The sequence below is a fragment of the Rhinoraja longicauda genome, chromosome 5, assembly GCF_053455715.1.
Source record: "Rhinoraja longicauda isolate Sanriku21f chromosome 5, sRhiLon1.1, whole genome shotgun sequence".
NCBI classification, from domain to species: Eukaryota; Metazoa; Chordata; class Chondrichthyes; order Rajiformes; family Arhynchobatidae; genus Rhinoraja; species Rhinoraja longicauda.
Window position 1 is genome coordinate 37,461,123 of NC_135957.1, and position 27,624 is coordinate 37,488,746.

A 27,624-nucleotide genomic window follows, 5' to 3' on the forward strand; every position below is an offset into this window, starting at 1 on the left:
ACATCCAAACATAATATTTTTTCCTTTTAAAAGATACATTTAATTCTGTACAATGTCATCAAATGATTAATGCATAATTCTTTAAAAATGAAGAGTTTTATTATTATAACCTTGCAAAATGTGTTTCTTAACTGAATTAGTACACAAGCGAAATATTGTAGATGCTACAAATCCAAAATTAAACTAGGAATTTCTGGAAATACTCAGCAGAAAAGAACAAAATGAAGATGACAAAAATAATGATGGTATTTTGCACCCTATCATTTTTTTGTTTCTTTCCTTCCCACATTCTTTCCCTGCAATTTCCAAGTTGTCTTATGTCTATCTTTATCCAGTCCTGATGAAAGATGTTGATCTCAAATGGTAATTCTCTTTTTCTCTTCACAGATGCTGCCTGGCCTGCTGAGTGTTTCTAGCTTTTAAAAAATATATCATCAGTTTAAAGTTCTTGTAATCTTTTTCTCTTCATTGTGATGTGGTGTTTTTTTCCATGCTATTTCCTTAGGTCAGGAAGGTTGAGGCTAGGTTTTGCTATGGTGTCTGGAAGTATGATTGAGCAGGTTACAAGTAAAATTTGATGATGCAAGTCATTTTTCTGCATTTCAAAATCTGCATTGTATGAAATGTCATTATCACTTGGTTTTCCATTCAACAGCCTAAATGAGAACAGACAAAACTGATTTCAACAAAAGCACAAGTATGAAAAAAAAATTACTGGAAATCTGAAATACAAGCAACAAAACAAAATGCTTGACCTGCTGAGCTTTTCCAGCATTTCTGTTGTTATTATAAAACACATAAGTATCTTATCCTCGCATTTAAAATTACTAAATTCCGGTTAATAAACGTATAACACTCCATGAGCTACACATACATTTGTAAAATCTGTTTGCAATGTTTCATTTTTGTTTTATTCTAGATGTGTCTGTACATGTAGCATTTCAAAGCTCATGGGGATTTACCAGAACTTATGACTGCAAACATCCAATAATGATCTTTTCCCATCAGAAAAAGAAAGATACAATTGCCTGGGACTATATTTTAAAGGTGAACATCAAGATTTTTTCATTTAAACAAACAATTAAGTTTAACACAAGTTCTTGCTTCAGTGTAAGACTGGTTATACAGGTCCGGTAGATTCTTATGAATGCCCATTTACTATAATTTCATAAAATCTTAGTAGTCCCTTTGTTTAAGGTCTTTGCTATTCAAAAATTAGATTAGCTCCCAGTCAAGTCAACTTTATCAAATAATTTGAAATTATTTGAATTCATTAAATATTTCATGCAATTAAACAGACCAGAAATCAATAAAAATTGAAATATGAATCTCATAAGCACAGGATCTACAAATAAACAACACAGGCAGTCAAAACTAACAATTCTAAATATCGAGAGAAAAACAAACAGGATGTAGGTAGGAAGGTAGGATTGGATCTTTTAATCAATATCATAAAATTCTTCTAACTGGCTTCTTGAGCCACCGAAGATCTATTCCACAGTATTGAAACCCAGAACTCCCTATGTCATCCCTTTAAAAAGAGAAAAATAAAATTATCATTTAAATACAAGTCAATCTCTTTATTTAGTTTTACATTTTTACCAGCATCGCAATGGCAATATTTTATTCCAACTAGAAAATTGACAATTTTATCGGTAAAAAACAGGACTATTGGTCAATTATGCAGACAAGATGCTGTAAGCAATATTAGTGCCTGCACAATTGAAAATTTAAGCATGTACCCATTTGTCAAAACTAGCACCTTTTAAAATGCTCTTTTAAACTCTGATCCTTCAATAAAATGTCAACTGTTCTCTGATAAAGCTGCCGACTGTTGAATGTATAGGACAGCAGAAGGGTAATCAGTTTAATCTTACATGATCCACAATGATAAAAGTGCACTATGGAAAGAATGTAGCTAATGGAAATGCCAGGTGACATGCATACAATTATGAACTTTCTCATCATTTTGAATCTGCCATTGTCTGCTTTACCAAATATGAAACTGATAAAATAAAATAAATGAGTATTTATCATTACTTGTATTTTCAAGCATAATTGTGCAAGTATAATTTTAGCGAACTAGTTGGCAATTACCACAGCAAATGTACCAAAAAATGTAATTGGGTTGAATTTTGAAGACGTTTGGTTTCAAAATGACAATTAAGCTTTGCTTACAAGACAGGATAATTTTTTCCAAGATCCTAAACTTACAAACATTTGTATAAATCTTAGAGTAATTATGCATTTAATAACGAGAAGTCTAATAACGAGAAGTCTAATTTCCACTTATGTCAAATGCTTTTTTTAGAGAAACAGCCTACCGAGTCTACGACCAGCGATCCCAGCAAATCAACACTCTCCTACACACACAAGGGACAATTTGCACTTATACCAAGCCAATTAACCTACAAACCTGTACGTCTTTGGAGTCTTCAAAGATTGATACAAAATGCTGGAGTAACTCAGCAGGACAGGCAGCATCTCTGGATAGAAGGGATTGGTGACGTTTCGGGTTGAGCCCCTTTTCAGACCAAGAGTCAGAGGAGACGGAGACTAGAGATATGGAAGGGTAAAGTGTGCAAATGACAGATCAAAGCAGACGATGATCAAGGAAATGTAGAATGGTTCATTTTTAGCCGAGGAGAAGGTGACAACGAAGCATACAATCAGTAAAGTTAATCAGGAGGACAGTGAAACTAGTTGGAGAACTAGGGTGGGGGACGGACAGAGAGAGAGGGAAAGCAAGGGTTACTTGAAGTTAGAGAAATCAATATTCATATTGCTGGGTTGTAAACTGTCCGTGAAATATATGGTGCTGTTCCTCCAATTTGCAATGGGCCTCACTCTGATTGTAGAGGAGGCCCTGGATGGGAAGGTCAGCATGGGAATGGGAGGGGGAGTTAGTTTTTAGCAACCAGATCATGTAGGCCTAGGCGGGCTGAGCAGAGGTGTTCAGCAAAACGATCACCGAGCCTGTGCTTGGTCTTGCCGATATATAGTCCACACCTGGAACAGCGGATACAGTAGATGAGGTTGTCGGAGGTGCAAGGGAACCTCTGCCTCACTTGAAAGGACTGTCAGGGTCCTCAGATGGCGTCAAGGGAGGTGGTATAGGGGACCCTTCATCTTGACTCAACCAATAGCTTTAACCGTAGCACTGAACTTTCAGGCCAAAGGACCACAATCCCAATCTCAAAATGTATACACTGGAATTTAGAAGGATGAGAGGGGATCTTATTGAAACATATAAGATAATTAGGGGATTGGACACATTAGAGGCAGGAAACATGTTCCCAATGTTGGGGGAGTCCAGAACAAGGGGCCACAGTTTAAGAATAAGGGGTAGGCCATTTAGAACGGAGATGAGGAAGAACTTTTTCAGTCAGAGAGTGGTGAAGGTGTGGAATTCTCTGCCTCAGAAGGCAGTGGAGGCCAGTTCGTTGGATGCTTTCAAGAGAGAGCTGGATAGAGCTCTTAAGGATAGCGGAGTGAGGGGGTATGGGGAGAAGGCAGGAACGGGGTACTGATTGAGAGTGATCAGCCATGATCGCATTGAATGGCGGTGCTGGCTCGAAGGGCTGAATGGCCTACTCCTGCACCTATTGTCTATTGTCTATTGTCTATCTTTGTTTGCAGGGTTAATTGACATGAATGTTCAGATGAAATTAGCTCTTTGGGCCCCATGACAGCATAATTCCAAAGAATTAACCCCATTATATTACCCTTATGGAATCGAGCTACTCTTCCATTATTCAATCACCCTTTTGCTTCAAGTAATCTTCTAGACAAACCAAGCCAGCTTTTGATCAACCTACGCAAATATTTTCCAGTGCACAACTTAAAGCTGTACTTTGTAACAATGATCCAATTGTCTCTCAAGACAAATGTCTCATCAGATTTCAAAGTGACTGGCACATTCAATAAATTAATTCCTTAAAAGTTTCAGATCAAATTTCAAAAAGTGTCTACAAAATATCTAGATGTAAAAGAAGATTGCATACCTTGCAATTAAATATCAATGAAGGACTTTGTCACTCCAACTTCAGCAGCTCTACGTCAAAGATAAGAGTGGCATTGGCTGGGATGACTCCGGGGTGGCCTGTCGCACCATATGCCACGTCAGGGGTACAGGTCAATTTTGCCCTTTGCCCCAAACTCATCTGTTATTGAAGCAATTTTGATTATTAGTTGAATTCATCAGTTTACACACATTTGAAATGTTATTCTCTTCTACTTGTATGTGGTAACATCATCAAACATAGTAAAAAACTAATTGCCATTTTGCCATTGGCAAAACTGCTTCTTCCATTCATCATGCTTTTTGCATACTTTCTGAAAACACTAAATCAGGTTAGATTCTTTAAAAAAAACGCAAAGTGCTGAAGGAACTCAGCGGGTCAGGCAGTATCTGTGGAAGGAATGTACAGGCGACAGTTCACGTTGGGACCCTTCTTCAGACACTTAAAAAAAATTGTGCTGACTTCAGAGCAAGACCCTTCGATTAGTGATTGTTCAAACCACACAGTCAAACCAAAATACATTAGGCGCCGTTGCATCTTCTAGATGGCCATTAAATATTTACTATACAAACTATATGGTAAGATCGTTAAAGCTTTTAAGCTGCAGCAGTTGGAATGGTATCACTGTATTTTTACAAAAGCTAAATATATCTAGTAAACTGAAATTTTGAAATTATAACTATCCAATAATACCTGTGCAACACCTTCTTCCCAGCCTTTAATTACTTCCTGTTTGCCAAATTTGAACTTGAAAGGCTTGTTTCTGTCTCTGGAAGAGTCAAACTTCTTTCCATTCTGGAGCACTCCTGCAAATATCACACAACCCTTTTAGTTGTAAGAATGTTTACAAAAAACTAAAGCCTAATACTCTTAAAATGGAATTTACAAACATCAGAAAATACCGTCATATATGGTCAAAATATTTCTGGAGAAGTGTTTTTTTTCTTTATGAGCATGGTTTACACAAACTAGTTAACATGCCAAGCATCGTAATCATAATAATCATACTTTATTAGCCAAGTATGTTTTGCAATATACAAGGAATTTCATTTGCCATACAGTCATACTAATAAAAAGCAACAGAACACACAAAAAAACAGAACACACAAAGGGCGTGCAGCGTAGGTTTACTAGGTTAATTCCCGGAATGGCGGGACTATCATATGTTGAAAGACTGGAGCGACTAGGCTTGTATACACTGGAATTTAGAAGGATGAGAGGAGATCTTATCGAAACGTGTAAGATTATTAAGGGGTTGGACACGTTAGAGGCAGGAAACATGTTCCCAATGTTGGGGGAGTCCAGAACAAGGGGTTACGGTTTAAGAATAAGGGGTGGGCCATTTAGAACTGAGATGAGGAAAAACTTTTTCAGTCAGAGAGTTGTGAATCTGTGGAATTCTCTGCCTCAGAAGGCAGTGGAGGCCAATTCTCTGAATGCATTCAAGAGAGAGCTGGATAGAACTCTTAAGGATAGCGGAGTCAGGGGGTATGGGGAGAAGGCAGGAACGGGGTACTGATTGAGAATGATCAGCCATGATCACGTTGAATGGCGGTGCTGGCTCAAAGGGCCGAATGGCCTCCTCCTGCACCTATTGTCTATAAAATACATTTTAACATGAACATTTGAGCAACATGAGCATTTGCACATCAAAGGTTATTACTTGGGATTGGTGGGAAAAACAAGACTTTTAAAATAAATCTTTGTTCAATAATATTATGCTCAAAATAAAATGATCAGAATCAAGAATATGCATCACACAAAGGGATTGAGGTTTCTCAAGTCTTTTTGGTCTATCATTGGTGGACAAAGTCAGCATTGCACGCGAAAACATAAGGGGAAAATGGACCATCAATGTTCCTTTAAACTAAGTTAGCTGAATGGGATAACGTGTCAAGTGTTATTGAAAGGTAAAACAAACTAGTATATAAAATAGTCAAAAAGGTATTAAGCATTTGAATGAAAAGAACCAAAGAGGCAGAATGCTTGAAGATGATGTCAGAAATAAGGGTGGTGGGTGCATGGCATGCCGGAGGAGATAATTTGAGGCAGGTTTTATGACAACATTTTAAAGACATTTGAATAGGTATGTGGATAGGAAAGATTTAGAGGTATATGTACCAAATGCGAACAGGTGGGACTAGTGTAGATGGGACATCTTGGTCGGCATAGGCAAGTTGGGCTGAAAGACCCGTTTCCGTGATCTGTGGCTCTAAATGCAAAATCTGGGTTGGGGAACTACTATTTGAATTGGTCATCATTGTTCAACTCACAACAGTGGTGTCATCTGCAAATTTGTAGATGGAGTTTGAATAGAAGCAGTCGTGAATGGATAGGGAGTATGGCCAGGGGCTAAGAATGCATCAGTGTGGGGTACCAGTGTTGAGAATTAATGTGGTTGGACCTCACTGATTGTGGTCAATGGGTCATAAAGTCAATGGGTTAATTCCTTCAACAGAAGACCAAAATGAGGTGCTCCAGACAAGTATTTAACTTACTAAAAATTAATTACATAATGCCAGTCTCAGTAGTGTATTTTATGAATATTGATGAGTCCAGTTGTTTTCATTTTGTGTATAGCTATCATTGCTCCTTTGTTACAGTGGTTCTGTGAATATAGTTACAATTTACAAAATGGAAGGACTCAATGCAAAACAGCATAGGTTAAGTATTCCATGCTGGGGAAAGGAGAACTCAAGGTCCATACAGACTTTAAGTGTAATCATACAAAAACATGGAATCAATATTCATGATTGATGCTAATAAATTGCATCAATTTTTCAAAACAAATGTGAAAAACAATTCTCTCCACACCCTCATCGTCCACACCCCCATAGGGAAAACACTAGTAACTCCAAGAATGCAGAATGTGAATGCATACTGGGCATTGAAAAATTAGTTGGACAGTGAACATTGGCTACAGTAAACAACATTTCAATTGCTGTAACATTCAAGCAAGTTGTTTTTGTATCATGCAGTTCAGTTCTGTGGCTAAACAAATATTTTACTTAATGTACAGCAATGCATATATACACTTCATATACTTAGCATGATATTCAACATATTTTTCCAGAATCATACAAAATTATATTGTTGAAAAACTGCTTGAATGCTGTGTCCCAAGAGATGATAAAAAAACAATATGTGCATCAAAAAAGTCAGATTAAACACTGAAAATGGGAAGAGGAGTATGCCTATTTATACAGAGCTGGCTACAAAATCTAGGTCACAGTTTTGCCTTTGGTTGTCTGACAGAGTACATTAGATGTCATTGAAAAGCAATACTGTGCCTCCTTAATTTCACAAAAAAATCACCGTCAAATTTAATTTTTTAAAAATCCCATGGTTGTTACAGCCAAATGCTTAGGGAATAATTATTTCAAACATGTTCCATAAATACACTTTTCTATAAAAAGTGATAAAGTTAAGAGGAATAGCAAAACCATAGATTGCATTACGAACAAAATGCTCCATTTTATGAACAGTTAATTTACTATTATCGGTAACTTTAACTTAATTTTATTGATAAATCCTTTGATAATAACATTTTAAAAGTTTAACACATTTCACTAAAATGGTAACACCCATGGAAAAAAGTATATTTTCTGCAATGCAACATATTGATAACCTGAAATCAATTAGGTCTACTGAGTATTTGAATGGCAAGGAACTAATAATTGAATTTAATTTGTGTCCCAAGAGATGATAAAAAAACAATATGTGCATCAAAAAAGTCAGATTAAACACTGAAAATGGGAAGAGGAGTATGCCCCTACAGTTTATTCCTACGATCATGGCAAATACTCCGTATCATACCATTTCCTACTCTCTCCCCATAGTGCCTGATGCCTTTTGTGAAATGTATCTAGCTCCATTCCAAATATATTCAGCAATTTGGGTTTTTGCTGTCTTCTGTGGTAGAAAATTCCACTGGCTCACCTCCATGTCCTGAAACTGCTACTCCTCATTGTACCTCATCCAGCGTCAGCAACATTCTCCCTACATCTAGTTTGACTACCCTCAAGACATAAAATTTAACAGATATTGTAAAATGTTTTAAAAAATCCTGAGAAGATTTATATGTCAATATTTCTCAATAAAGAGTTCAATAATGTAATCAGATACATACACACAATTTTCCCAGTGTACGTAAGATCAATGCAATTTATCTCCCACCCAACCCCATCACCTGGTCCCCACACAAAGATACTATTACTACCCCCCCCCCTTCCCCATTTCCCCCAATATAGGAGAGCGAAGCCTCAGTGACAAATGAGTCTTGGATGTCAAACTCCCTTGCGCCCTCAAAATACATTTAACAAGAAACAGTTTTGGAAGAAATGTTTATATAAATTAAGATTGCTTTGAACAATTAAAACATTCAAAGGTACTTTAAAATTTGATTGATGTGCTCTTAAATCAATAATATCATTGAAAGCATTAACATTAACTGTCAAAATAAATAATGTTCCCTTCAGGCCTCACGGACGGGAATCCCCATTCAAATGAAGGAAGATTTTGATCTTGTTCCAGAGCAATGCTGGGTTTACCAGTATGTCTGGGTTCTATTGGTAGCCAGGACAATAGTTGAGGCCTTCAATCAGTACTTTAAGAAACTGAGACTTTACAGCAATACTATGATAGATTAAAGTGACAACAATTTACATGTGCCTTTAACAAGATATTATGAAATGCATCTGAAATAGCGATAAATTGCATTCAAAATTGAAATGAACTCCCCTTCCCTTTCCCATTCCCATACCGACCTGTCTGTCATTAGGTTTTGCCAGTGCAGCAATGAGACCTAACATAAATTGGAAGAACAATGCCTTACAATCTGATTTATAGCCTATAGCCCATTGGTGTGAACACTGAATTTCTCAATTTTTGATAATCCACACATTCCCACCTCCTTTCCCACTTCCACCAACTCACCTAGAGTTTTTTCTCCCTTTGTTCACCTTTTGCATACCTCTCCATACCGCCCCTACCCCCAATTACCTAAACTTATCATCTTCCCCACCTGGTTCCATCTACCCATCATCCACATATCCATTTACCCAGGTTCCTTTTCCCTTAGTTCACCTTTTCTACTCTCCTCCTTCACTTGGTTCTATCTACCCATCATCTCTCACTTTTCACTTACCTGGTTCCAACTATCATCTGTCTTTCCCCTTGCCCTGCCTTTCCCAAACCCACTTCCATCTGCCTATTATCCCCTTGATCTGTTTCGACCTATCACCTACCAAAGTGTCTCAACCCTCCTCCCTCCTCCACCTGCCCATCATTTTCAACCCCCACCCTCATCTAGTTTCACCTACAACCTCACAGCCTGTCTTACTCTTCCCTCTCACATGTGTATACAGGTAGTTCTGTTATAATGTGTGCTTCCATAACACAAATTGGATATAATTGCATTATAAAGAGAATTATGTCAATGGGGAATAGGGACGAGAGAGTTCAGTCTCGCAAGAAAAGTCATTTTCCTTGCAGTGACAAATTAGTGAATGTTATTTGCATTACATGGGCCGAATTGGTTAAAATGGGATTTCAACTGGGACTAGAGAACCACTTAAAAGTGTCTTTGGAAATTAACAGGCAGAAAAAGAAGGCTGTCTTGGATTTTAATAATATAGGGGGGCAAAAAACCTGTTTATATGTAACCTCCTTACAGTAATGAGACACCATTCTCTCTCAAGAACACAGCTGCTACTTTGTGCATCACAATGGTCTGCATTCTCATTGCACCCTTTACAAAGACCCACTCCATCCACAACTCCAAACAGTTTTGGATGGAAGATCTCCTGGAAAAGGCCAACATCGCACTATGCCTGGGGAAACTGATCATCCAACCAGCAGACTGAATTCATGACCAACAAGAATCTCCATCACATTGCAATGAATATTGCTTGGGTATTTTTAGTTAAGTTTTAGAGAACCTGCATCTCTCAAAAGCAGCACATCATAATGCAGAACAAAAATGAGGAAGCCACGATTCTTCTGGTTATAGATGCCATTGGTAATCTCTGTACTTTGAATGTGGACAAGCAAATTTATTTGGTTGCAGGTACAGAATATATTGTTCTATTAATGGGAGTTCACATTAAATTGGCCACTGGCCAGTGGCATATTTTTGTTTTACCCTTCCCTGTTCTTGTCTTTAATTTAATGTAAATTTATATTTCTACATTATAGTAAGAACAATACTCAAATTAAATTCAATTTCCAGGCCACACCGTTTAATTTTCCCCCACAATATCTAGTGCTATTCCACACTGCCCCGCTTGACTCATTCACCTACCATAGTTTTAATCACCATGACGCAAGTATTTTAAACTGATACGAGATGAAAAGCAAACATAAGGAACTTTCCACCCAGTGGTTGCTCTGAAGCTGAAAAAGGTTAACAATGGATCCATGTGTAAGGTGCATCACACTAAATGATTCCTCAGAAGAACTTGACCACAAATCCATTCATATAAACTCTCCGAAATACTACATAAACACACATTTAATGTGTGCCAACTCAAACACGGAAAAATTTCACTCTCCAAGTTGTGTTTGTATCCAGAGCTCAGTATATGGAGATTTGGTTATTTTTCTCCATCTACTCCGGAATTTGCCTGGTCAAAGGCAAATTTTAAATCATTCTAATCGGAATAGGATATTCTATCTGAAATATGTTTCGTTTTCCAACAAAATGATGTTTGTACCTGTAATTCTCTGGTCACTTACATTATCAGTTTTATAACATTGCAGTTGTGCTGCACCCTGTTTGATCATGTGATGATCCAATAAAATGTGAACTGAAAATATATTGCTTCCTTTTATTTTTCAAGGGGCAGCACAGCCATTTCACAGTGCCCGAGACCCGGGTTTGATCCTGACTACAGGTAGAATAGAATACTTTATTGCCACGTGACAAGTCACAGTGAAATTCTGTGATTGCATAACTTGCCACGGCATGCAAACAGTCGCCCATAAAATGCACTTACAAAGTTACACATTTCCCCCCCCCCCACTGCGCCAGTTTCCCCTTTGTTCTCCCCCCCCTCCCCCCTGGCGGTCCCCCCACGCCGGGTCCTCCTTTGTTCCTTCCCTTCCACGTGTCGTCCATTGGTCAGCGCCATCATCGACCACCGCACCGACCTCTCCACTAACGCTGCTGTGTCCTATCCGGACGCCTCCCTGGCGCTGGCCCAGGCCCCAGGCCCGGCTGACCCAGGCACCGATGGCCGCAGGCTTCGTCGACCTACAAGGCTCCACCTCCAACCCTTCAGGTGCTCCGGTTTCCACCCACTTTCCAAAAACGTGAGAGCTTGTAGGTTAATTGGCTTCTGTAAATTGCCCCTGGAGTGCAGTATGTGAAAGTGGCATAACATAGAAGAAATGTATGGGTGATCGATGGTCAGCGTGGTCTTGATGGGCCGAATGGCTTGTTTCCATGTCTAAATTAAACTAAAATTAATTGAGCAATGGGGACAAGATACAAGCTTCAATCCAATTCCTAATCAGATACTTGTCTGGCTACAGGTCTTTTGAAATTCTTACATACTCAGCCTTAAAGAGCAATTTTGACTGACTAATGAATAAATAAAAAGCAAAAGAAAGCAGATAATTTAAAAGTCGTTGGATCTAGCAAATTCAAGTAGTTTGGAAGCTTCACTACAATGATCTTTGTAACGTTTAATAAGAGCAAAGAAAACAAAAGTAACTGAGGGACTTTCAGTGCCTAGGGGGGAGAAATTATATCCTGTGCGAGAGAGTTATATGTCACACATCAAGCTAAATTAAAGTCTTCAAGGAAGATGTATCAATGATTTTCCCTACCTTTATCTTTTTTTCTGGTTTGTCTGATGGATGACAAATTAAATAGAATAAAATGTACTTTTACACTTTTAACTTGATTGATTTTATATTCCTTCCTTGCACAAAGATAGCCAATGTTATTAAAACATTTTAGCCCAAGATATATATTTACTAAGAAATTTAATTTTCAAGTTAGATTTCTTGTATGCTCATGAGAATATTATATTAATTTGCAATTTTACATTTGCACCACTAACCTTTTAACCATCTTTTAAAAATTGTTATTAAAACCTGTCTTATGATTCTATTTTTCTTAGCTGTCAAAATATATTTCCTACCCATATGGCACTAATTCATTTCTTTACATATTGTATCATCCAGGTGCACTGTATAACATTTGAAAAATCTACTTTAGTGAACCTACCCAGTGTTAAGTGGTTGGATCAGAATAATTTAAAGTTGTTCGGCAAAATGGCTGCTTTATGTGGTAGGCCTTCCTGATTTCTATTTCCTTAAGAAATATACATTTTAAAAGGAGTGTCAATAATATCAGTTTTGTGCCGCTGGAAGTTGGTAGGAACACAAATTGAAATATCGAGGGGAGTTCCTGGTATCACTCAGCTAATGTAAATATTTTTCAAACATTGTTCTGGTCAACAAGTTATTTTGTTTTGCTCATCAGCACAGTGGCCCTTTTTAACATAAACTCTTATTTCCTTCCAGATATGAAACAACTATTAAGTGAGTTTTGAGATTAACCTCAATTAGGCAGAAAATTGGTAGATGATTAGTGCTACATCAAGTGGAGCTGCAACATCACAGCTCCAGTGATCTAGGTGCAATCCTACAGAGTTTGCACGTTGGCCCGTTCATCACGTCAGTTGCCTCCCACATCGTAAAAATGTATGAATTATTAGGTTAATTGCTGAAGGTAATTTACCTCTTGCATGAATTGTAGTATCATGGGGAGGTGGGAAGGTGCGGATGGGGAGAATAAAGCGGGTTAGAGTTTGATTTGTGTCAAAATGATGCTTGATGGTCAGCATGGACTTGAAGGGTAACGTTATGTGAATCTATGATACAACTACTACAAAGTGTTGCAACATCCAAAAGTCCAGATGAGAAAATGATACTATCATACATTGCATGAAAAATAAGCCAGACATTGGAGCAACAAATCCAAAAGGGGATTGGTTCGGGGAAGAGGACCAAGATCAACATGCAAGTTCTTGTAATGAGCTGACACAGCTAAATCATCTCTTTCTGTTATTTTATAACTCCATTCTAATTATGTCTGTATATTAGATGCAACACCTGTCCCTTTACCTCCCCCCCTCAACTCCATCCAAGGACCCAAACAGTCTTTCCATGTGAGACAGAGGTTCACCTGCACCTACTCCAACCTCATCAATTGCATCCGCTGCTCTAGATGTCAACTTCTTTACATCGGCGAAACCAAACGCAGGCTCGGCGATCGTTTCGCTCAACACCTTCGCTCAGTCCGCCTTAACTAACCTGATCTCCCGGCATTTCAACTCCCCCTCCCACTCCCAGTCTGACCTTTCTGTCATGGGCCTCCTCCAGTGCCATAGTGAGGACCACTGGAAATTGGAGGAACAGCACCTCATATTTCGCTTGGGCAGCCTGCAGCCCGCGGCATGAACATTGACTTCTCCAACTTTAGATAGTTCCTCTGTCCCTCTCTTCCCCTCCCCCTTCCAAGTTCTCCCTCTATCTTCCTGTCTCCACCTATATCCTTCCTTTGTCCCGCCCCCCTGACATCAGTCTGAAGAAGGGTCTCGACCCGAAACGTCATCCATTCCTTCTCTCCTGAGATGCTGCCTGACCTGCTGAGTTACTCCAGCATTTTGTGAATAAATAGCTTCGATTTGTACCAGCATCTGCAGTTATTTTCTTAAACTGTATATTAACAGTGATCATTTGAGCAAATGACATTCATCCAGCCTATTCTTTCAAACCTGGTTTATTTGCCACAATACTGAAACCTTTCATTTCTTTCTTAATAGGAAATTACCCATAGGTTGCTTTTAAAATAATTTCCTGTGACTGTAAGTTCCTATGATCATGTAGATAATCAGTTCCACAATTCCTTGAGCCGTTTAAAATAAAAATTGCTTTTGACCCCCTTTAACTTCTTCCTCATTGTTGAATCTTGGCCTAAAAGGAACAATTCTGGATGAAATTATTTTTTCCTTTCAAAAATGCAATTCCTCTGTGGTTGGTGAAGAGGAACCTTAATTTCAAACTGATATATATTTGGGTGTCAACATTTACCTCAGAAAATATATATTGATCCTCATCATTTTCTTTTTGTAAACAATTAAACTGACCATTTGAACAGACCATTTAAGAAAATATATATTTTTTAAACATTGCAGATTGCTGTACACGACTGCAGCCTATGTATATATATATCCGGCTGATCGTTCTTACACACCATTTTCCTTTGCATGCACAAAATGTGGGAAGTATTCTCAGTTCATACGCTATCAAAATCCTTCAGTTTCAATGACTATTAGGTCATCCTTTGGCTTTTTTCCGTTCAAGACACAGAGATCCAGTCTGCTGATCCATTCCCTTCAGTTGTAATCTTGCAATCTATTTGGAAAAGTGGTAGCCTACTCTCTGCAATGGGCACCTATTCTCCACTACATTATGATCCACAATTGATAATGTCACTGGAGAATACATACAGAAAACAGAAATGCTAGCTTATGATGTCAAAATCCAGGGTGTCAGGGGTTATGGGGAGAAGCAGGAGAATGGGGTTGAGAGAGAAAGGTAGATCGGACATGATTGAATGGCATAGGAAATTGATGGGCTGAATGGCCAAATTCTGCTCCGAGAAACTTATGAACTTATTAAGATGAATACAAGTGAACCAGTTGCTCCTTGACGCATGTAGTTTTCGTTGTCCAAATGGGAATGCACAATAATTTCAAAGCATTATGACAGCGTTTCTCAACCTTTTTACCCTTGCAGAACCCTTGAAATAATTTTCACGTCTCAGGGAACCCCTACAATAAAATTATTATATGTCTTTATTAATCTCTTTTTTTCTCTTTCATAAACTTAAAGTTCATAAGGAAAACATAATATATTTTTCTGATGTGGTTTAAGCAAAAACTTGCGTTTTTCTCAAGTTTATTTACAAAAAAAAACTAAAAATCAAATTGCTTGTTCAAGAGACCTCATAAGGAGGTTTGCATTCACACAAAAAAAATCAACATATCTGTAAACACAAAAGCTAAACATAAATAACCAACATCATATATAACACATATAAACATTTCTGTAAAGCAAAATATCTAGGGGAGAGAGAAACTTTTCATAAACTAACAAATAAACATAAACATACTTTAACTTTAAAAATTAATATAACATCCCTAAATGATGGGCAAAAATCACTAAATAACGTGGTTGAATGAGGGACTGTACCTGCATGCCAGGAAGCACGGATTGGGCGGATGGAGATCGTGCATGCGTCTGTACTCGAGTGAGTCACTTGATGATATACAAATCCGTCACGTACAGCTCCTGTCCACTGAGCACTAAAGGCCCTTTCACACTGGTGCCGTATACACGTCGCTAAATATATTCCCTATGATTATTATACTTTTAAATATTACAGGTTGAAGACTTTATTATAATACCCAAGAATTTTCCAAGAATATGCCATTTGTGTCTAAAGTTCTGAATATGGAATTAAACACAAAAAATGACTCAAAAATGCATTTACATATGATTAGCCTATTTATCACTATTTCTCTCGGAACCCCTAGCGACCTCTAGCGGAACCCTAGCGTTCCGGGGAGCCCCAGTTGAGAAACGCTGCATTAAGGTATGAAGTAGTCACAGGCATGAATCTCTGTAGTTTAACAGCCTCTTGCTGAATTGAATATCGAGTATATATTTCACAACAGAGCAACATTCCTACGTTGTCAAGCTAAAAAGCATAAATGAGCTGCAAATGAACGATGGTTTTGCCGCAGAGTATGATTACATGACGTTACTTGTTAAAATATGAGTAGAATTAGTGCCTTCGGGCATCTTTTTATGTAAAAAATCAATGATGATTTTCGTATTCCATGGCACAATATATATGGTTAAATAACTTAGTCATGGGGTGATAGTGTGGAAACAGGCTTTTCGGCCCAACTTGCCCACACCGGCCAACATGTCCCAGCTACACTAGTCCTACCTGCCTACGCTTGGTCCATATCCTTCTAAACTTGTCCTATCTTGCTGTCAAATAAACGCAATTTATTTTGCATTTGTTATTTACATGCAAGCGCAGCAGAAACACCAGACAGGGTAAATATATCCAAATGTAAAGTTTCTGCTTGGCTGCTCGCTATATGAATGTGGCTTTTCAAAGCTTGCCTGATCACTGAAGTTTTCAAAGAATGGACGTTGATTATTGTTTTACACATTAGTTTCAAGTAAACACGCCAAAGAAAGTCTTGTCTGTATCACTCAATTAAATTTAAATAATAAGATAAATGTAATCACCAACACTGAATCTTTCACACAGTAAACTAATAAAAAGAATGGGAAAATTAATTTGTTCATAGTGATGGCCAATTATTTATTCTGTTCGTAGTGGGGGGGGGGGGGTATTTTGCACATTTAAAATATTCTGCACATTTAATTCTCCAATTTTAGATAACAAATCTACAAACAACCCCTCCCCCCTTAATCCCCCCCCCCCTCTTCTCTGTGCCCCACCTGGACTCACACCAATTTCTCCCCTTTCCACTATTCCTTCTTATGGCTCCACAATTGGAGCCTCTTCTACCCCTATCTCACATGTTTTGTCTTTTCATCTCTGGCCTTTATCTAACCATCTGCTTTGTCCTATACCTCCTCTCTTCCAGCTTTCTTCCTCCCCCCTACAATGTCTGAAGAAAGCTCTCGACCCAAAATATTGCCTAGCCATGTTCTCCAGAGATGCTGGCTGACCAACTGTGTTACGCCAGCACTTTGTCTTTTTTTTTTGTAAACAAGCATCTGCAGTTCCTTGTGTCTATATTTAAAATTGTTGCTGGGTATGACATTTCCTGAATGATGCAAGTACTAATGGTTCCCAAGCAATAAGGAAATATATGACTGCACACAGCTTTGATATATGCAGGTTATAAAATATATAATTGAACCATATATATGTAGCATTTGTTTAACACTTAGCAATAAATGCAAAATTGTTGATAGTGAAGAATAAAACTCTTGTTTAATTTTCAAACCACAGCTTTTGAGGGCAACATGGTTCACCTCATAGATTAGTGCTGAATGATTAAAATAATGTCAAAACATTGGACAGTAACCTTGTAGTACATATCGCTCGACTTCCTGACCAACAGATAGCAATCAGTTAGGATAGGGAACAAATCATCCTCTATGATAATCCTCAAAACTGGTGCTCCGCAAGGACGTGTTCTCAGCCCCTTCTTTACTCCTTGTACACCCACGACTGTGCAGCCATGTACAAATCTAATTCAATGTACACTTGTACAATGTACAATAGAAACCCGACCAGAGCAACAGTCGGTGAGCTGTCAAAAATGGAAACCCAGGTGGCCCAAAGAAAACCATTTACTTTCACTTATTACTTGTTTAGTGCTTATTCCCTTAATTTCCCTTCATGTCATATTTTCAATTGGGAAGAGCAACTTCCTGAAGGTACTGAATTTGATGATCTTTTTAATCCAAAAGGGTGACACGGTTGAATTTTTTTTTTAGCAAGTTGTTTTCTTATACTCCTTTGGACATAATTTTAATCATTTAATTCATGTGGATAAATTACAGCATTTCATGCTCAAGGGACCAGTTCAAATTAATCCCCAGATCCCCTGATTGCAGACCACTGCAGAAGACCCAGTTTCATCCCCTTACAACACCACCTTAATGAATTCCAAGTCCCACATAACGTTAAGCTCTACTTTTGCAACTTTATCCAAATAACAATTTCTTTGGTCACCTGTTACGTATATCCAGTAGTTTTCTATTTCTATTCTATCTACTTTGGTAATGCTCAAGATATGAGCATTAAATATGCTCAATGTTTATTGTATAATGAAAATCTGCGGTGAAAGGAAGTTGGGGGGAAGTCCTTATTGCTTGTATATGGAAGGGTTGCTTCAAGAACTTATGGCTCGTTTAGGTGACAACTAGTTTAGGTGACAATTAGATGGAGGGCTGCCCCCTCCATCGACTCCTTTAAGTCCAGGCTCAAAACCTATTTCTACTCCCTAGCGTTTGAAGCCCTCTGAGGAGGTGCTGTAAACTGTTTATGTATGTGATGTTAGGTTTGTGTGCCATTGTATGTTCTTTTTTAGTACCTGCACTGATGTACAGCACTTTGGTCAACGTGGGTTGTTTTTAAATGTGCAATACAAATAAAATTGACTTGACAACTAGTTTTTCAGAACTAAGTTAATTAAGTACACATAGTAAAATGGTGCTTGGTATTAGTAATTATAGAGATGAACTAACCGGTTAATTTTTTAGTTATAACATAACTGATCAAAGGAAATCCAAATCAGATTAGAAAGTCACTAATCAAGTTTTGTAAAAATTCAATGCGTGATTGAGATCAGGTTCTTTGCCATACTATATGCTATCATTCGACACTCAGGGCAGGTGCAAGTTGCATTATATTTCAAGTTACGATAGGAAAAGTATACTATAGAACATAACACTGTAAAAAGGTCACTCTGATTATTCCGGTGAAAAACAAAAACAATGAATTGAAACAACTTATGTTAACTGGAGAAGGGTGTTGAAATACACATTAATCTCCATAATAATATTTGCTAATAAAGAATAGTACTCAAAAAAGAATGCTTAAATTTGATCCTAAGTCTATCATGAGCAAGCTTACTTGACCAGGGTGGCAATTAGGATGCTACAAAATGCCTCCAGGGAGGGACAGAATTATTAGATTTCCCATTCCTGATTGCTTTTCATGAAAGCTGCTTGTCCAAAACCCAGGCTTCAGACAAGAGCAATAACCATGGTGATGAAGCACTAGTGTGCAACCAGCACAGGGGTGCCAAAATATTGATTTCACGCAATGAAATCCTAACAAAATAACATTAAAAAGTTATGAACATATTCATTTCTGCTTTGCCTATGAATTCTATGGAGATTGTAACATAATGATTGCTTACATTTAGTCACAAAGGGACCAACAGTTATCTTCACATTGGAACACAAGAAAACAGGGGCCTCAAGGCAGCCCCAGCATCCAATGCAATCATAGCTGATCTGATGCAGACCTCAATCATTCAAAACTCAACCTGCCTCCTCTTTAAATACCTTGAATGATCTAGTCTTCATAATCTCCAAGACAGAAAATGTTATCCTCCTCAGTTAGAAGAAATTCCTATTGCCTCGGTTTTAAAATGAATGCCCCTTATTTGTAGTTATGTATGTTTGTTTGAGACTCTGCCAGGGTGGAAAAACATCTTAAAAACCACTCTGCATGATTTTATATGCATTAACATGATCAACCCTCGTTCTCCTAAATAGCAAGAATTCAGATTTAACTTTAAGCAATTCTTGACTCTCTTATCCCAGAAATTAGCTGAGTAAATCTCTTCTGGATTTCCTTTGTGCCTTCATGAACAAAGGCACCACAATTACGAGTTTCCAATCTGCTGTTACTCTCCCGGAACAAAGTATGTTTTGTAAAACATCAACCGATGACTCTGCTACACTTTCTTTAAGACCTTTGAACACAGCTTATTGGGTCCTGGTGACTCCTTTACCTTTAGTCTCATTAGTTTTTTCAATACCTTGTCTATCATGATAAGAACTGTTGCAACTTCTTCAATGCTATTTGAAACTAACTCATCTGCCAGCTTGGATGATTTCCAGTATCCTTTACCATGATGTCTGATGTAAAGTAAGGGCTTAAATGCCCTGCCATTTCCCTGTTTACCATTATTAATTCTCAAGTCTTACCCTCCAGGGATCCTAACATCTTCTTCGTTACCCTCGTCTTTTTTATATATCTAAATAAGCTGTTTGTTTTGACATTATTTGCCAGATTGTTTTTCATAATCGGTTTTCTCCCACCTGATTCGTTTCTTTGGTCTGTTACTACTAGTTTCTGAAAAAATTCCAAGACCTCTGGTCTGCCTCTAGCTTTTGCCATTTTGTATGTTGATCAAGTGAGGAATTATTTATACACCTGTAATATTATTTTCCACATCAGAGGGCACAGGTCTTTCAAGGAAGAAGTTACCACTTCAGTTATTTTCTTAAAAAAAGACACAGTGCTAGAGTAACTAATTGCGTCAGGCAACATCTCTGAGAGCATGGATAGGTAGCAATTCAGGTCGAGAACATAGTAACATAGATAATAGGTGCCCTTTGAGCCATTTGGCCCTTTGAGCCAGCACCGCCATTCATTGTGATCATGGCTGATCATCTACAATCAGTAACCTGTGCCTGCCTTCTTCCCATATCCCTTGATTCCACTAGCCCCTGGAGCTCTATCTAATTCTCTTTTAAATTCATCCAATGAATTGGCCTCCACTGCCTTCTGTGGCAGAGAATTCCACAAATTCACAACTCTCTGGGTGAAAAAGTTTCTTCTCACCCGAGTTTTAAATGGCCTCCCCTTTATTCTAAGTTCTGGACTCCCCCAATATTGGGAACATATTTCCTGCATCTAGCTTGTCCAGTCATTTAAAATTTTATATGTCTATATAAGATCCTCTCTCATCCTTCTAAACTCCAGTGAATACAAGCCCAGTCTTTCCAATCTTTCCTCATATGATAGTCCCTCCATCCCAGGGATTAACCTCGTGAACCTACGCTGGCTGCACTGTCTCAATAGCAAGGATGTCCTTCCTCAAATTAGGAGCCCAAAACTGCACACAATACTCCAGATGCCGTCTCACCAGGGCCCTATACAACTGCAGAAGGATCTCTTTACTCCTATACTTAAATCCTCTCGTTATGAAGGCCAACATGCCATTACCTTTCTTCACTGCCTGCTGTACCTGCAGCACTTGTGTTGTGATATAAAATCAAAAATCATAATATAGTGGTCTTATTTGCTTACTTTGGAGAGGTAATTGATTACTACCAATGATGCATTGGCTGCTTTTAATTGATTAGAAGATTGCAGAAAAAGAATACTTCCACTCCAAGATTCACAACTTCAACAGACGCAAGGACTAAAGCACAGAAATGCCTTGATCTGTGCGGGTCACCACCACCACACATTTCCTGCAAACAGTATATAAATAGCCTAGGAAATTACATTTTGAAAGCATTGGTTGACTATGACATCTGGAAACACTGAACAATGTTGAAGAACACAAGAACAACAACAGATGAAATGGTTGAATCATAAACAGAACTGACACATACGGAAACTTGACAAAGAGGTAAAGAAATGCAGCATAGGTGTCAAAGAAACGGAAGAACTATTTTGAATTATGAAACATAAACGTCAGTGGAAAAGAGATCAAGTAGATTTTGGCATATTCTTTTCGCTAATTTCATCTCCTTTTTCAAATCTCACCAACACTAGCATCACGCCTTATATTTAAAAACATCACTTATTCTAATCAAATGCCAACCCCATCCAAATAGACAATAGATAATAGACAATAGGTACAAGAGTAGGCCTGTAATGGCAGTTTCTATACCATCTCGAAATCTCACTTCGATAGCCATTACTTCTCGGGGATGAAATGTAGTTATAGCTTACGCACACGTCGCACCCTGATATGACAAAACAAATCTTCCAAACTTCTTTTCTTCATTAATTGGTTTTATTAAAGTAGCACAAATCATAGAGTAATTCATCAGTTTCCGTACTTTATCAACTGTTTCTTCTTCAAACAATAACTAGAAATCTTGCAGTTATTACCGTGTGGTTCTTACAAATATAGATGATACAAGCGTATGGTACGAGCGCGTGGTAAAGAACTGTATGCTCACCATCGAGTCTAAACTGACCCACAGCCTCTGTCGACACACTAGCCTCCTCCCATCTAGACACTCCCAATTACGCATTAAGTCACACCCACAAGCAGGCAAAAAAGACATAAACTAGAAATATTAAAACATAGCCATAACACAATGACAATAACTGAATTAAGCATAAATGGCTCCTACAAGGCCATTCGGCCCTTCGAGCCAGCACCACCACTCACTGTGATCACGGCTGATCATCTACAATCAGTGCCCCATTCCTGCCTTCTCCCCATATCCCTTGACTCCACTATCTTTAAGAGCTCTTACTCTTAAATAGCTATTACTCATGACTGACACTACCCATCCCACATGGATTTAGAGCCTGGAATGTTCTTGCCCTGTTGAAACCTCTCACGTGGCTATATAGCAGAGGTGATAATTCAATAACATTACTTCTATTTGAATACAAGGTTATCCCTTCTTCTAAAGAGTAAAGTAATAAAGGTTAGCATAATTCAGTTGTAGTCTCATCTCAGTTAAAAGTCTTTTCTAAACAATTTGATTGCAATTGTCAGGTACAGTTGCGATACTTGAGATGCCATCCTTTGCATTGACGATGTTAAATGAAGGACCTTGTTTGCCAACTTGAGAAGACATACAAGATCCCATGGCACCATTTAAAGCAGAGCGGACTTGTGAATTACTGAGTCACTTCATCAATATGCCTGAAATCAAATTAACTATTTGTTTTATCTGGCATTTTAAGACCAGGTCATTGATAGTTGGGACAGCGACACTTTAGAAGAGCACAGGATGTCTACTGCAGTGGAAAGTGAAGGGAAAAAGTTGGCAGCTGTGAACGGTCTGCAAACTCACATTCAACACACTTGAAAAGTGCCCCAAAGTTAGGTGATCGATTTGGGATCGCAACATGCCAACCTTGACACACAGAAGCGGCTGGTGAAGCCAACGTTCAGTGCGTTTGCAGTGGTCTTGCGTCATGGTGTTGACGGAGGCAACTGCGAGGAAGCCATACAGCAGCCTAGGTGGGCGAGTCAATTTGCGCGCAGCACATGGAAGCTGCATAAAATGATGGTGTAAGGAACTGATGGCATCATGCTGGAACAGGCTGGCCTTTACTTCAATCTAGTGCCGCCAGGACTCCGAGCCAAAGTGGGATATCGAAGAATTGCACGTCTCCCAAGGCCTTGGTCTGGTGTTTCAACGACTTGGAAGTTGCAAGATGGAAGGTAGACACAAAATGCTGGAGTAATGCAGCGGGACAGGCAGCGACGTGTGACATTTTGAGTCGAGACCTTTCCTCACCAAAACGTCACCCATTCCTTCTATCCTGAGATGCTGCCTTCCCTGCTGAGTTACTCCAGCATTTTGTGTCTACCTTCGATTTAAACCAGCATCTGCAGTTCCTTCCGACACAGTTGCAAGATGGAGCCAGATTACCAAGTTTATTTGAGTGCTGTTCCTGAAGAGGACCCACTTTACTCATGGATGGTATGATTTAATGGATAATATGCAGTACAGGCATTTCACTGCATCTCTGTATACTTGACAATAAAGGAACCATTGAATGTGGACTTTTTCTCCTGGAAGCTGAGGTTAGCTCTTCTGTCTTTACTAACAATTCCCCTTCTCAGGCACTGTCAGTAAGGGTGACCCTGAGCTTCCAGCCACCTGTTACATTAATTCATAGACACGAAACTGAAGATGCTGGAATCTTGCATGGAACACAAAGTGCTGGAGTAACTCAGTGGGTCAGGGAGCATCTCTGGAGATCATGGATAGGCAACACTTTGTGTTGAGACCTTTCTTCAGACTCAGTCTGAATGAGGGCCCTGACCCGTAATGTTGCCTATCCATATTCTTCAGAGATGCTGCCTGACCTACTGAGTTACTCCAACACTTGTGTTCTATGTCACACTAATTCTCAGACTCTCTCTGACTCTGATCTCCCTATCTGCAATCTCCTACATTTGAACAGTGCAAGTTAAGGAACAGCGCTATCTGATGTAACCTTTGGAATCTAATAACTCAAGATAACCAGCTTATTATTCTCTCCACAGATGTGGTTGTACTTGTTCTATTAGTTTCAACTTTCTCTTCCATCCGTAAATGCCAGTATTTAAAGTAATTGTTTTGTTGAGAACTTTGATCTATACCCCACCATAGACAACGGTCCTTCCCCCACACCTTAAAACATTTGAGTAAACAGTTTACCAGTTCTAATGGGGGATCCTTGGCCTGGAACACTGACTCTATTTTTCTCTCCATGGAGGCTGGCTAATCTGATGAGTGTCTCTTTGTTTTTCCTCTTCTTTAATTTCCAGCAATTCTTTTTTTTTGGGGGGGGGGGGGGTTTGTTCCAAAATACTTGGGACGTGCCAGGTTCCTGCAAGGAGTTACTAGAACAATCTTGAGAATGGACTTGGTTTGAATTATTCGTCACCAGGTATGCTAATGTGTCATTTATCATTGACACGATAAATGTCATTTTCTTTCTTTTTAAAAGTCAGGATAATGTAACATCGCATTGGAAACACGGCAGTCGGTGCTCAGATAGTGTATCTTTAAATATCTCACCAATCACATCAATTTACTTTCAGGGTCAGAGCATCATTACTACGTTAATTGAAAGACAGAAAAGATAGAAAACTCAAATTCTTAATTAGACCTGTGACATCAATAGTTTGCTAGGTATCCAAAGCTCTGTATCCATTTAAAAAGAATCCAATTTCTTAATGTATTTACATTTTTTGCATTATCATTCAGAGTATTGAGTATAGAAATTGGGAAGTCATGTTACAGTGGTATAAGGCATTGGTGAGGCCACATTTAGCGTATTGTATTCAGTTTTGGGCACCATGTTATAGGAAAGATGTTGTCAAGCTGGAAAGGGTGCAGAGAAGATTTACGAGGATGTTGCCAGAGCTCAAGATTCTGAGCCATAGGGAGAGGTTGAGTAGGCTAAGACTTTATTCCTTAGAGTGCAGGAAGATGAGGGGTGGTCTTAGAGGTACAAAATCATGAGAGGAATAGATTGGGTGAATACACAAAGCCTTTTGCCCTGAATAGGGGAATCAAGAACCAAAGGACAAGTTTAAAGTGTGGGGTGGAAAGATTTAATAGGAACCTGGGGGGTAACTTCTTTTTTACACAAAGCGTGGTGGGTACATAGAACAAGCTGCAGGTGGAGGGAGTTGAGGCAGGTACTATCATAACATTTAAGTAACATTTGAACAGATACATGGATAGGATTAGAGGGTTATGGGCCAAATGCAGGCAGGTTCCATGAATGTGGTTGTCTGGTGGGCCAAGCTGTATTACTGTATACACACAGTAATACTCTGAGCCCATGCCTTGTACCATCTCTAATCAATAGAGTGGACTGCTCCAGCGACTCTGAAATGGGGATCAAACTTTTCATGAAAGTCCACTGGAATAATAAAGTGGACTTGGCCAGACATCAATCATCAGTTTAGAAGAAAGCAGTAGCTTGCCCAACGAGACCATTCCACCCCCCCCCAAAAAAAGCCCTTGCAAGAACATTAATAATTTACATCTGAAAAGTGGGATGCATAAAATATGTTGAAAACATCTCATTTGTCAAATATCAAACACAAAGTAGAACTTTGTGTAATCCCAAGTGACATATATGTACAAGATTTCAATGTGCATTAGTCACATTATAACCCAGATGTCTCTATAGTGAGAACACTATAATGTGTAATGGATTAATAGGAAATAATCACTTGACAAATTAATTTGCCTAGATACTCCAGTGATCAGTTACAAATAGTTACTCTACACGTATTAGAATCATTTTAGTAGCAGTCACTGCTCACAGATCCTGTACTTATAAAAAATCTCATGAATTTGGCAGCCTTGGTTAACTCTTGAGGTCAATGATCTCCACTCAACATCATTATTGCATCAATTGAGATGTACAAAAAATACAGAAAATCTAAATTATTTTTGTTATTTACACATAACAAACCATGATGTCACAGGTCTACATAACTCAAAGAATTCAAATTTTCAATATCACTTGCGCGTCTCAATTAATGCAGTAATGATGCTATGAGCAGAACTCATTCACCCCCGAGTGTAAACGAAGATTGCCAATGGTGAGATTTTTTTTTAAGGTACATAATCAGTGAGCATTGATTGCCAATAAATTATTTCTGTGTTTATTTAAGAAGAGCCCCCATTACTTTTCTTTTTTTTACATCAGCCCATGCAGTGCATGATCACGAGTCAGTGGAGTGAATTGCTCCTGGGATTCTGCCAGCCGTTCTAAAATCAGTACCCGAAAGCTAAACGAGGGAAGCTCACAGCAGCTCTTCCTACAGTCTACTCTTCCTCCCTAGAGAAAAGGATTTGGCCATCTCTCAGCAGTTTGCCATGGTGACACAGTCAAAATGAAGAACTTTGTGTGGGAGACGCTGCAAATTTAGGAGCAAATCCTGGCATCCTGCACTGAACTCCAAAAACACTATCATAGATACCATCTCCAGAAAGCTGCAATGCCTATTATTGCCCACTGGTGACATTCTTTTTTTATATCAAACTAAAATGTATGATTCATAGAATACATTACCTATGTAGTGAACTACACATGTCTGGCCCTTTTTTGGAAATGTACTGCCTAAAAGAAAAAAAAATATTGAATTAGTGCATTTGTATATTTAATATTTATCATGTGTATGAAATGTCACTATTATTAATGATAGATAAGGCAACTATTAAATACATTCAGATGTACCATTACAACTATACGATATTCCAATTCTTTTTTAAAAAATTGTTGGCTTTGGATCAGAACGCTAAAACGTACTAACTTTCAGAATAGGCTGCCAAATTACTTGCTAAAACGATCCCCGTCTTGTAGCAGATCTATAATGTAAGGTTTTAGTTTCTATGCCTGTTTCAGAATGGTTGGCTTTGATCTTTCAAGGATTTGACTGCTGCCGTCACTAAACTTTACATAGCTCTTCAAGCACACGCTCTGTGCAATCAGGTTTTTTTTAAAAGAACATGCCGGATCGTTTCCTCTTTTCTCGACATTCACAGAATAAATACTTCAAGTGAAAATCTAAGTAGAAGGAAATCCCGCAGTCGCTCCGTTATCTCTCCCCTACAGTACAGTACAGTACCAGCCTTTAAGCAGCTGTCAGCAAATGCCATTTAAAAATCCACACACACTGCATTGCTACCAAATTTGTCTAGACTGCTAAGACAAGACTATTACAATGTAAACCCGGTTAACACAATAACATGTCCACTGAAAGGAAGAATTACCGTCTCCAGGAGATATTGTCTCGATTTCAACGCCCATTCTTAAGCAATGGTAAAAAAAATTAAAAATATATAGATTGTGTGTGTCTTTCGTCAAGGAAATGGTCACAATCTCCACTGGAAAGGGCAGCAGCTTCTCCTCTGCCGTGCACCCAGCGTGGCTTCAACGACGCACCAGCCGAGCCCAGCCTGTCAATGAGCGCGTGACGTCCATCACCCGGGAGCCCGCCCGCTCCGCATTCCGAATTGGAAGGTTGGTGGGCCGCGCTCGCCAATCAGCGGCGGGGGAAAGGAGACCCGTCTCCCCCTCCCCCACCCGCCAGCATGGTGCTGTGCTCCTCGTTGCCCAGCGCAGGTTAGGTTGAAGTCGCAGTCTGGCACTTCCCCGAGTGGAGGAAGAGCAGACCTATTTTAAACTTGTGGAATGTTGCCCGAGACCTTTGCGAGACGAGCGAGTGTCTATCTATCCTGCGGGATAAAACAGAATGCAAGAGCTGGACGAGAGGGGGGAAAAAAAGATGTA

General features: G+C 38.8%; 1 protein-coding gene across 2 annotated transcripts; it reads right to left on the reverse strand.

Annotated features, from left to right (window-relative positions):
* On the reverse strand, window positions 1-27,541 carry fkbp1b (FKBP prolyl isomerase 1B). Of its 2 annotated transcripts, none has more exons than XM_078399290.1 (5): window positions 27,105-27,541; window positions 26,404-26,451; window positions 4,716-4,828; window positions 4,005-4,163; window positions 1-656 (listed from the first exon to the last, which is right to left on the reverse strand). In XM_078399290.1, the coding sequence occupies exons 1-4, from the start codon at window positions 27,139-27,141 to the stop codon at window positions 4,035-4,037; spliced, it is 327 nt and encodes a 108-aa protein (XP_078255416.1). In that variant the 5' UTR covers window positions 27,142-27,541; the 3' UTR covers window positions 1-656; window positions 4,005-4,034. The 2 variants fall into 2 exon arrangements, with proteins under 2 accessions (XP_078255416.1, XP_078255415.1); XM_078399289.1 differs by having other exon boundaries at window positions 1-1,531; window positions 27,105-27,521.
* Between the last annotated feature and the right edge of the window lie 83 nt (window positions 27,542-27,624).